Source organism: Mixophyes fleayi, chromosome 1 (genome assembly GCF_038048845.1).
Source record: "Mixophyes fleayi isolate aMixFle1 chromosome 1, aMixFle1.hap1, whole genome shotgun sequence".
NCBI lineage: Eukaryota > Metazoa > Chordata > Amphibia > Anura > Limnodynastidae > Mixophyes > Mixophyes fleayi.
Window position 1 is genome coordinate 75,808,524 of NC_134402.1, and position 12,414 is coordinate 75,820,937.

At 39.6% G+C, this 12,414-nt stretch overlaps 1 protein-coding gene across 2 annotated transcripts in view; it reads left to right on the plus strand.

The window, feature by feature from the left end:
• CENPU (centromere protein U) overlaps positions 1–12,414 on the plus strand; it is a 28,392-nt gene that overhangs the window by 12,719 nt on the left and 3,259 nt on the right. For both annotated transcript variants that reach the window (XM_075197016.1, XM_075197025.1), the window contains 6 exons: positions 286–382; positions 994–1,051; positions 2,599–2,713; positions 5,910–5,988; positions 9,335–9,382; positions 11,308–11,369. In XM_075197016.1, coding sequence (XP_075053117.1) covers positions 286–382; positions 994–1,051; positions 2,599–2,713; positions 5,910–5,988; positions 9,335–9,382; positions 11,308–11,369 — 459 coding nt within the window. The remainder of the gene's footprint in view (positions 1–285; positions 383–993; positions 1,052–2,598; positions 2,714–5,909; positions 5,989–9,334; positions 9,383–11,307; positions 11,370–12,414) is intronic.

Genomic DNA, 12,414 nt, shown 5'->3' on the forward strand with positions numbered 1-12,414 from the left:
ACTGAGTACTATAGCACCCAGAAATGATCTCCTATGGAGCTTCACACAGAACTTAACTCCCTAAATAGCTACATCACAAGATGGTAAATATAATTTAATTGCATTTTTATAAATAATGAAATAAATTTCAAATGAATTCTACATGACATTTCTATAACTAAAATAATTTTAGTTTGCTGTACATGTATCTGACTTTTGGAGTTAATATTTGATACATTGTGTTCCTCTCTGTATTGATGCACAAATATTTTATGCTTTAAAACTTTTATATTCTTCATGTCTTAGTATAAAACCGAGCAATGCTGCATCGAAAAGCCAAACTGTGGCCACCCCTGAACACGCTACACGTAAACCTGATGCTGCAATAGACAAATCACAGAGGGTGTGTAAAACCTCATTAAACTTTCTCTGCCTTATACAGATTTAGATTTCTATTTGTTATGCCCACTTCATGTATGTGCGCGTAAATGAAAACATTGTGCACAACAAAAGTCTGTGGAGGTATACTGGGCAATACTTCAGCTATATATATTATATTATATTTCTATATTATATTTCTATATAATATATATGGCAGTCTGAGATGTGGCGGTATGTCATAGCACCATATAGGTGTATGTATATATTTTTAGGGTGGGGAGAGGTTGGCTGCAGTGTGCTTTATTTGGGATTACTGTACACAAAGCCTGCTGTGTGTGTGCGAAGATGTCACTCTCCACAATCACAGTGCTATGTCCAATATCTTCAGTTGTGATCATCTCCTGAAATTGGTACAATATTGGTGTTATTAGTAGCCCATTTATAAAAGACAAATTGTATATTAATTTTAAGGGACCAGTTGTCAGCGCCTTAGACTATCTTTCAAAACTAGGGATATTTGGTACTAATTTTAATACAGGAGTTTAGTATACAGATCTGCTTTGCACATTATTCACAATGACTGTATCCCTTTGTGTAAGTATTGACAATAGCTGTTATCTTAATGTTTACCAGGAGTCTGCCGGGAAGGCAAAGTCTCAAAGAAAAAAGCGGAACACGTCAAGCAAAGGAGGTAAGTCTTTTAGAAAACATGAATAGTCTAGAAACTCTCTTTAGATTTTACACATGTTAATATGTCCTTTTGAAGAGATACATCATCATCACCATTTATTTATATAGCGCCACTAATTCCGCAGCTCTGTACAGAGAACTCCTTCAGATTAGTCCCTGCCCCATTGGGGCTTACAGTCTAATTTCCCTAACCCACACACACACACACAGGTACACACACGTCAATTTGTTAGCAGCCAATTAACCTACTAGTATGTTTTTGGAGTGTGGGAGACAACCGGAGCACCCGGAGGAAACCCACGCAAACATGAGGAGAACATACAAACTCCTCACAGATAAGGCCATGGTCGGGAATTGAACTCATGACCCCAGTGCTGTAAGGCAGAAGTGCTAACCACTTAGCCACAATGCTGCCCATGGTACATGAAAGTATTCTTAATTTTCAATACACATTGGAATGCTTGCGAGCACGGCCCTCTTTCCTCTGTATGTATTACCCAGTATTGTTTTATTACTGTTTGTTCCCAATTGTAAAGCGCTGTGGAATCTGCTGGCGCTATATAAATAAATGATGATGATTGTGTGTGTGTGTATATCTCTATCTCCTACCTCTCCCCCACAGACTTAGTATTAATCACAATTCCAAACCATAAGAGATGATGGTTGGGAACTCTTCTCTTTAATAAATAGTTTGTACTGTAGACAATGTGCAGTGCTGTCAGCATTGTATAACCTGTTACACAGTCACCATGCACAGCATGAATCTTTATGTATCCATGTTACCGCTTAGCAACCACAGAGAGTGATACTGCTGTGATCTACCAACAAAGTGTTTGTGTTCCCTCCTCTAACAAAATGTGGGCATTGCTTGAGTGTCACCTCACACTCTTCCACAGCATTCTCAAGCTCAGGTGCTGCCTTCCTAAGTCGTGAGGCAGGGGAGCTGAATGAAAGCTGCCTCAGAGTGAGTATTGTGCAGGATGTGAGGCCACTGTTTAAGACGTGGAGCAGCAGAAAGTACTAGTATGCTGCAAGTCTGTCTTGGTACTCTTAGTGGTTTCAGGAAAGGCAGCATCCTTACAGTGGGTATGTGCGGTGATCCAACTAGTCTGAACTGTACCAATACCCCCAGATTTTTTATTTGCACTTTCCAATAAAAGCTGTTCTCCAAGATCAAATGCGGTCATAGATATTTGTGCCCTGGGATTTTATTCCTCTGCGGTTTTACTTATGGAGCTTATTTCTCTTTCAGACACAGCTACTTGTTTTACTTGGTTTGTTTAACTTTTTACCTGTCCTATTTCTAAGTACTATATAATAACTGTGGCTGAAGAAGGGGAGAAGTAGGGTTACGATGGACCTTTGTTTAACCTACTGACCTCTGTCCTTCGTGTGCTGCTTTACCTCATTGGGAATATGCTGTAAAGCGGCACTGTTATGTGGTCTGTACCACTTTCTACATGCTAATTCTAAGATGATGTATCAATAACTTGCTGTAAGTGTGTCCATGTCCTGTTATAATGTAAGATTACTGGTGCTTGAATTTAGACCAGAAGAAGACTAAATCTGTGAAGAGTCCAGACGATGAGCCCAGATCTACCAGAAACCTGAATGAACTAGATATTGTACTGTTTGAGTTTGAGAAAATAATTACTCTCTACAGGTATATTTCATATATTTTATGGCACAAAACATAAGTATAATCTTAGTATTTTATGGGCTTTAATAGTGTTAATGTAGAACTGCAAACTGACAGTCTGGTTATGTAATTAATGTAAATTTAAGTACATGTTTAATATCTTCCTTGGTGTGTGTGTTCTTATTTATATTATGTTCTCCTCCTACTAAGACCTCCGCTCCACCTGCAGTTACCTCCACTCTATGTGGCTAATTGTAAGTATCTATAAGAGGGTCAGAGGCATCGGGGTATTAGCAGATACCAGTAATTGTGTTGTGTGTGTGCACACTATTGACGCTTTTGTTCCAGCACCTAAAGCTGGGTACACACTACACGGTTTTCGTCCAATAATCCGCTCAATCAGCCGACACATGACCGCTCGTTCAAAAGTCGGGTCAGTGTGTGTAGTGACACGATGGTCGAAAGTCTGCCCAAATGGACGATTGTCGCCTTATTTGGTTGGTCGTACCGTTTAATATTTTTGTTCCAATCTCGTTTCCGCTGTGTAGTGTGTATAAACTTCCGACCGATCCACGACAATCCTCCGATACTTCCTTGACCTGGGGGGCGTGTGTAAGCAAATTTTTTGATGTCTGTCCCAGTCCCCCGTGGTGCGGCATCCACACATGACTGACTTGTGTCGTTTGTATAGATGTATATTGCACCTGTCTGGCTGCAGACCATTACACTTGTATAAAGCACGTGTGTTATTACCCTTTGCATCTATGTTGGCAATGTATTCATATTTACTCTTTATAAACTTTAACCTTTATAACCTATTAAAGTTATATTAACCTTTATTAACTTATAATTGTGAAGTACCCAGAATAAACCACACAGTGTTCATGCAACATTTTTATTGCAGGAAAAAGGTACAAAAGTTTTTACACACACAGCTGTCTGAAAGATCCGCATGAGAAGGGAGCGTGCCCATACCAATCAGAGCGCAGAGTATTATTTTTAGTATTTAGTATTTTTAAAGGCGCTACTGGTTTGCGGCAGAACAGGTCTTGATGTCGCTTGGGTTTCTATTCCCTTTGATTTCTTTATCTACGATACAAGGAAATAAAAAAATGTTTACCATTTAACTTCTATATCTGTAATTTACATAAATACTCTCATTTTCTCACCTTGCACACTGCTCGAGATCAGTTTATATTTTGGTCCCTGTGGCGAAATCGCAATAATAGCGGGCTTAACCTCCATACATTCTGGAAAACAGGCGCCATTTTGGTTATTATAACGGTACAGGTATGTGGCCAAAGCATTTATCTGTCTATACATGTTCACTGAAATACCTTTGTGTAGAACTTCTTTAGTATATTTTTCTTTTTCAATATTTTCTTGTTTGATAACAGGTGTAACATTAGTGGTATAAGTGGTATCTAAACAGGCCTTCTCCCCGTTAATTTTTCGTTCTGACATAAAAAAAATTAGGTTACAAATTAGGCGTTTACATTGCTTTATGTGACACTAGAATGAAATAAAGTCCTTCTAACAGGTACACTACATGCGCTACTCACCTTTTTTAATGTCGTTGTTGTCCTGGTCCTGTACTTTGACCATCATCTCCACCTCTCTTGGGCTCATTGGATTTGCTGTTTGAGCATCTCTTCATGAGCATCTCCATCCTCCACCTTAACTTTTCCAACATTTTTTGGCCCTTCCAGCACCATCTCTGACTCTATCTCCGTCTCTGTCTCTGTCTCCATAGCTGCAACCCCAACTGACACCTTCTCCTCACCCGCAACCCCCACTGACACTTTCTCACTCGCCATCTTCTGACGCTCCTCGGCGCCAAACAGGTTCCTCTGTCATTTTATACACTCAGACATCGGCGTTTGTTTCTGCTGTGGACCAATCAGCGATGATGCACGCCGAGAATGGAGCATTCCATTACATACAAAGGGATTTTATTAGGGAATATTCATTGCATTGCACTTTAGCAGTTTAATGTTTTTCTAAATTTTATGTATGTTACTAAACTTCTATTTTATATGAATAAGGAGACAGTGTTTCCTTCTCTGTTTATGCAGCTTTGGGTGTTAAATATAGCGAAAGCTCTGCCCCTTTATGCTAATGTATTTGGTATCTCGTTACATTTCCCGCAAATGTCGCTGCAGTGTGTACGAAATTAAAATCATTGCTCACGACAACATGGCTGTAAAAAGTCACTAAAGGGATGTCCGCTCTTCCCTTTATTGTCCTAAACAAGTCTAGTGTGTATGCAGTCCATGGACCGAGCGATCGGACCATCGATCGCATGTAAAATCGCTCGGCATAAAAAGTTGGTTGAAATTTCTGTAGTGTACCCACCTTAACACTCCATTTCAGACAAATGGTGCACAAAAGCTGTGTATACTGTCCAATTTAGAACATAGATTGTTCTTCTGCATGGGGTGAGATCTCTGTGGGGAAGGTTATATAGTTTATGCATGCCGCAGAGTGTCATTTGGATTTTTTTGGCAGGAACCTAACACCAGAGCAAGTGTCAGTTTGTGATATCTTTGGATGACTGCAAACAGATTTTTTTTTTACCCGTCTGACCGGACTATCATGTCTGCATTGTGCTCCGCCCAAACACTGAACTGCTGGATTTATCAAATTTGGGCAATAAATTGTGAAGTGGGCAGTTTTGCTGGGGATTTGATTTTGGGGGTTTTTGGTGTGTATGTTTTGTTTTGTTTTTTTGTTTTTTTTAAAAAAAAAAAACCTTCTGGACTGAAATTTTCCAGTGTCTAATGCATTCATGCTTCTTATAGTCCAAAAAGCAAAGTAATTGTGCTCCAGAAACATTTAGTTCTGGCTCCACTATATTTTCCTATCCATTTTAAAGCTGCATTATCACCTAGAAAATACTTATCTAAGGTGCCCTCTCCCCAAAACTGGAGCCTCTTTGCAGCTTTTTTCCCCAGGGCTCCTCCGTTTCTTCCCCAGCCGAAATCAGGAGTGTGTGAGATGAAGGCTCAATCGCAAGTCGTGATCAAGACATAGCAGCAGGTCCTCCTGCTCACACAGCCATTCAATGTTGGTTAATAAAGTTTAATGTGATACAGAAGCGGTAGAGTCCCAAGAGATATGTCTCCATATAGCAGCCCCAGGGGCTCCAGCTAGGGGGAGGAAAATGATTTCCTAAAGCACACACTTCAACAAAAACTCAATGAACTGTTTTGTTCCCTAGGGAAACTGTTGATACAGATGTCTGCTTAAGAGCCATTGATGGATTCTTTCACAGTCTTAAAGAACAATTCACTGCATCCGTAAGTATAACGCTCCTGATTAAACTGTGTTCCAGAATTGTGAAGGTCCTATAACTTAGAGCTTGTTGGTGTAATATATTGTATGTGATAAACTGACTTACTTAAAGAAATAATGTTGTTTTCCTTTATTTATTTTTTTGGCACCACCCCTGTTTCATAATCACTGTGTGTATTGGAATTTTTCTGTCAGCCGGCCCAAAAATAAGCTGCGGTTGGATCCCCCTTGGCAACGAGCAGTTCTGCAAGGGCAGAGAACGACTCTGCCGAGGGATAAAACAGCCACAGCAGAGAGTACAGATGTGGCGGAGCTCACTCGGGACCATCATCGGAGACACCAGGAGGATTGGTGGACCTCCTGTTCCTCCCTGGTGGTGAGTAGGAATGGGAGGTCTTTCTCCTCCTTCCCCTTGGCGTGCTTCCTCAGTGGAGATGACATTTTCTATGCAGCCCGTCTCTCTCCTGCTGTGCTCATCCTGATAGTGACTTTTTAAAAAAATCATTTTATAGTCTTTATACTGTCTAGTTTGCTGTGTTCATACTCCTTTCTACCCTGTTATTCTTGTGTAGTATTCTGTCTGTATTTTACAGCTTCTGTGTTTACTGAAAATATATTGCTTTCCTCCTTCCTCTGGTAATATTTTTATTTTAACTTTACCATTATGGCTGAGAAAAGGACTTCCACGACTAAAGAGTCCGCTGGAAAGTCTGTGGTGCGTTATACTTGTGCATAATGTAATGCTGAATGGTCCTGCAGGACATTGTCCTTGCTCTGTGTTTTTTATATTTCATCTACAGACCTGAGAAAGACTTCCAAGACTAATTGATCCGCTGGAAGGTCTGTGCACCACTTTTCTTGTACCAAATGTGCTTTTATTTTATGTTCTAGACAGACTGATCACTACTTTGTTCACGGCCTCATGTTCGTTGCTTACGTGGGGGTTGATCAGTCCCAATCTACCTCCAAGTGACATGGCCATGAGGAGGGAATCACACATCCAATGTCCTTCGGTGGTTTGCTGGGTTTATGTAATATTGGCCACATTTGTCCCAGGGCTGAAGTACTGGGAACGAATCTTGGTCTGATTTGACCATACCGGAATCCATCCGGGCAGTGATCTATCACATAGAGATGCTAGCTCGGTTGGTTCAGTGCTGGGTTCTGCGGGAGATGTCTCTCTTGAATGCGCATTTGCTCTTCTGGCTCCTCGATGCAAAGTTCACAGACCCCAGTGGATGTCCGTCGGTCTGCCTTGAAATTCCTTTCTTGTTTTATTTTTCTGGTTCCAGGTGGTCTTCGGTACCTCTCTTTTTGTTGTCTGCTTTGGCGACGGGATTACTGAAACGGTGATCCTGCGGATTTTCTTCCCACAAGCTGGTAGGGGTGCTTTCCATCTCCTGATTACTACTGGTGTGGAATGTATATTATTCCTTGGTGTGCAGGTCCCTCAGATTCCCTAACCTGGGAGATTTTTCTTCCATCATTCTGTCTTGGTCTTCATTTGCTTCTTCGGAGCTTTGTTTGTTATCTCACACCTCTTTTCTTTCGGTGTGCACATGTGTGGGTGGCTGGTTCACGTGACCTCTATTTTCGCTAGATACCGTCACATTTTGTATGGCTTCCTTGTGGCGCTAAACCTGTGCCGGTCAGATCTCCTTTACTAGGGTCCGTTCGTGTTTTCTGGGTGGCGTGTGAGTGGCTTTGGCCAACTTTGTTCTTCCTGGTTACTGTATGGTCGTTGGTCCATGCTCCTTTCCGGGTTTTGCTGGTTACCACGTTTTGCATCACACGATGCGTGGGCTCATTCGCGGTTGTTTCAGAGCAATCCCTCCCTTAGGGGCAGCTTTGTAATGTCCCTGATGTATCACAGTATCCCCCAATGACATGACAGAGAAAAGAGTATTTTTTTTTACTCACTGTAAAAGCCATTTCTCTTAGTCCATTGGGGGATACTGCGCCCTCTGCTTGGTCTGACTGTCAGTTGTTTCTGTTCTAGGTAAGTTGTTGTTAGGCCGTCTCTACTGGGCTTTGTTATAAAACTGAAGGTGGCGCCCATAGGAGGGGAGGAGCTGTCCTTCATTTTATAGTTTTAAAGTGCCCTTGCTCCTATTCCACCTGCTATACCCAATGTATCGCAGTGCCCGCAATAGACTAAGAGAAATGGGTTTTACGGTGAGTAAAAAAAATCCTCTTAGCTGTGTGTATATGTGAGATACTTGACGTGAGACACGTCCAGCAGCCAGTCAATACATATAGGGCTTCATTCATTGTCTAACACAACCTGCACACAAGTAGCATTTCTAAAAGTAGCACGGAACTTGAGCTCACATGTGTCCGTATTCAAATCAAAGTGAATCTCAAGATACATCTCCATTATAATCTGGGTATAAGTACGCTCTGCCTAAACAGTACTTGTCGTATGTTAACAGACAGAACAGACTGCAGGATACACAAATGCTAATGTGCAATATCAAGTCCCAGCAGAACGCATGCAAAGGAAATGACCAACTCCTAATACTATATTCATTAATAAAAATGTGTTTTAAAAAATGTTTCCTTTTTTTTACGTTACATGCATCAGGATGTTAATGTATACTGTACATACATTACGTATTTATAATTTCTTTCATACATGTGGTCTGTGCCATCTAGTACTTTATACTGTACTTTTATACACACATGATGCCATAACAGTCATTATTATCAGTTTCCACTTACACCTGCCCTGTAGCATGCCCTCTCTGTACATCGCCTGTGTTCATCCTCCACTTCCCACCCCCTTAGTCGTAGGCAGTAGTAAGTGTAAACTGCAGGCAATTGTGTCCATTTGTGGCAGTTTGTGAGCATGTGCGGAAGCTGTTTCACACTAGATATGGCATGCAAATGGACTTAAGTCCAAAGATGAATCGAGCCCATAATGTTCAAACCAATTTGTAGCCAGCCAACCAGTGCATTCAAAAATTCACAGCACTATTCTAAAATGGTTTATAAGTCATAATGTTGCTTAAACATTACAACTTGATGTTGAAAATGCTTATTGTACACTTGTTTATATGTTTCTTCAATGAATATAAAGTAAAAAAAAAAGTCCCAACACAATAGGACAACGTCCATCTGCAATAGAATGGTAACAGTCTCTATATGAAACAAAGTAACTATATCCAACTTGTTCTAAGCTATAAACAGTATTGGGAATTCTGTTCTGGCCAAAACAAACTAATTCACAGTGAATTTCAAGTTAATTCCAATCTTTGAATATGCTAAACCGGTTTCTTTGGGGGAAGAGGTGTCTCAGCCTTTCCTTTTAGTGAGCCTGTAAGACATAAATTTGTTTCTATATTTCCACAGATAAGTGATGTACAAAAGCTAAAAGAGCTAAAGAAAAAGAATGCACAGGTAAGTGTGTGTGTGTGTGTGTGTGTGTGTGTGTACTGAAAATTATTATAAAATTCAGTTTGTCTCCGCTATTTCTCACAATTCCACCTAGCCATTGCTGCAGAATTGTGAATGTTTTCTTGTCAAGTATTAGATCCGTTGTTTTCCTTCTGCATGTGCCAATGCGTTTCCCAGAAGCACATGACTGCTTCTGGGAAATGTTTTACTTCAACAATTATTTGGTCAGGGATTAAATATTGTGTACATATTTCTTACATTTGGAATTCTCCAGAATTGTGGGTGTATGTGCCAGTATTGTGGCGTTTGTGGTAAACGTGCAGTGATTGACCAGTTTCTTGCTCATGTACAAATTGCCCCTATATAGTCCAGCTTGTGGCTTATCGGGCCTGGTTATCTTTCTGTACCATACGATACACTCAGAAAGAGATGTGCACTCTTATACATGGTAACTGGGGAGTACTGACTGCAGTTCTAATGTTTTTCTCTTTACATTTTGTAAGTTGATGTGTATAATGTATAGTTTTCTTAACTGTTGTATGATGCTCTATATTAACATCATATAATAGCAAATACTGACACCAGGGGGTAAATGTTTTAAGCTGGGAGTTTTCTAGCGGGTTTGAAAAGTGGAGATGTTGCCTATAGCAACCAATCAGATTTTGTAGAATGTAATAAATTAATGATAGCTAGAATCTGGTTTTTCAAACCCGCCAGAAAACTCTCGGCTTGATACATTTACCCCCAGGTCTGACTGATGTCTTTGTTGTCAAGGATAAGCAGAACAATATATAGAATTAGATGCATTCTCACCAGAAATAACACAGCATGCACATTTATTTTGACATTTGGTTACACAAAACACCATAAATGTGAAGTTCTGCTAGACAAAACATTGAAATGGGGCGTAACACACTTTGTTGGGGCATACAGTGACCAATTTTTCAGTATTCATACAATATAGATACATTTGAGGGATAACAATTATGGGATGTTTTATGCAAATTTGGTGCAGTAACCCAAAGCAACCAATCACGTATTTTTTGCTTATCTTGAAAATGACAAACTGCTTGTTATGTATTACAGAAACTTATGTCCCCCAATGTGTATAAATATCCATATTTAATAAACAGGCAACCATGCTATAATGTGCTCTGATTGAGGCAATTTTTACTAATAATTGTATTTTAATTTTTCTTTTTTTTTTTTAAACCCTTTCTCACCACAGTCTGTAGATGTACATGTAGATACTGAGTTTTACCTCTTGGTTTTTAATAGTAATTGTTACTCCCAGCCGACGTTACTTAACATGAAACGAATACAGCTGCTGTGTCCAGCACTCCTGTTAGTAACCTCCCCTATGAAGCATGGTGTATAGCTCCGTGCAGAAGCCCTGGCCCATTATGTAGGACTGATGGCCAGCTATTTCTATAGCTTTTTGCTGATCGGACTACTGGCATTCCCAGGGCATTTAACATGAGCGTATGAGCTCATGTAAAATGCCCTGGGAATGCAATGATTGCAAAGCAGATCGTATGTGTTTGAGCAATCACTATGTCCTAAGTATACTGTCATTTAGTCTTAAAAGAATTGCTGTGGCAGCGATTGTTGACCTAATCGAAATAGTATAAAACATAATAATGGTGTTTTATGATTAGTGTTAGAAAAATAAGAGGGGCAGGAAGGCAGAATGGAGATAAAAGCCAGTAGTTCTCCTACTTTTTGCCACCCTCCGTGTGTGATTGTTGGGGGCATCCGTAGGGTGAGATGTCTGTGTGTGGACCTCTCCTTTCACACCCAACACTTTAGATCATTTTAAGACTCATTTTTTTTTTTTCTTTCAAGTTACTCAATGTTTCGGAACCAATTTAGTTCTGTCTACAGCAAATTATTGTCAAATCCTAAATGTGTAATGTAACATCCTACAGATGCAGTCAGAAATCGGCAGAAAAAGGAAACGATTGATAGAAGTGAAAAGTGAAATCATTCAGTAAGTTACATTGTCTGTGTTTATTTAATATTCATTATGCATTATAAATCCTCATATGGTTGGTAATGAAGAACACGTGTGGCACTGTAGAGATGACTGGGCATAGAGAATAAGTATGGATACAGACAATTAGTCTGCATACTGCACAAGAAAACAAAGCACTTTGTGTTTCAAACCATTAATTATATTTTCCACGCACATGACTTTATCATTAGACTTAACATAGACCCAAGTTAATGGACAGGCTGATGCTGGGTATCTGGTGCTGGCTACGGAGAAGTGATTACTCCTATAAAACCCTAGCTTTTAGTGTATATATTAGCTTTCTCCCCTGCACATATTCTGGAAGTACGTTATCTATCGGTGTACTTGTCTTACCAGCTAATACGGGTCTCCAAATGTTCTCCTCCCTCTTGTAGAATTTTCATACTTTGGAACCAGTCTGCAATCATCATCAGATTACTTGTAAAACAATAATTAGAAGTATAATGCACAAAAGTGTCTGTGTTCCATGTGTGTATTTTAATGTATTCTACATGGTCATTACTCTGAAACATGACATAATTGAGAACATTGCATTAATAGAGCATTTCATTCCAGATACAACATGTTTGCTCTCATGTCTGAGAGATTATTTGCTAGTATTTTTCTTTTTTTTTAATGCTTAATTCTTTATTAATCTGATGGACTAGACATTTCAATAAAATTAATCCAAGTGAACAATGTAAGAGTTTATTTATAAAGAGGAATATGCTTATTTACCTTTACTATCTGTACACCAAGGAAATTATGCTGCTACCACTTGTCAGATCAATAGTATTTCTTTTTAAATCCAAGCCTGTACTCTATAAGTTTGGAAGAACATCTCGCCACTCGGAGCACTGTTCCATTAAATTATATAACCACTAATTATTGACAATGATCTCTGAAGCGAATTACTTGAGATTTTCTAGAATGAAGATGGCATTACATAAACATCTCTCTCTGTTCATGAGTTTAAGAAGTGGTGATGACAGCCATTTTTGGCCATGCACAGAATATTGCA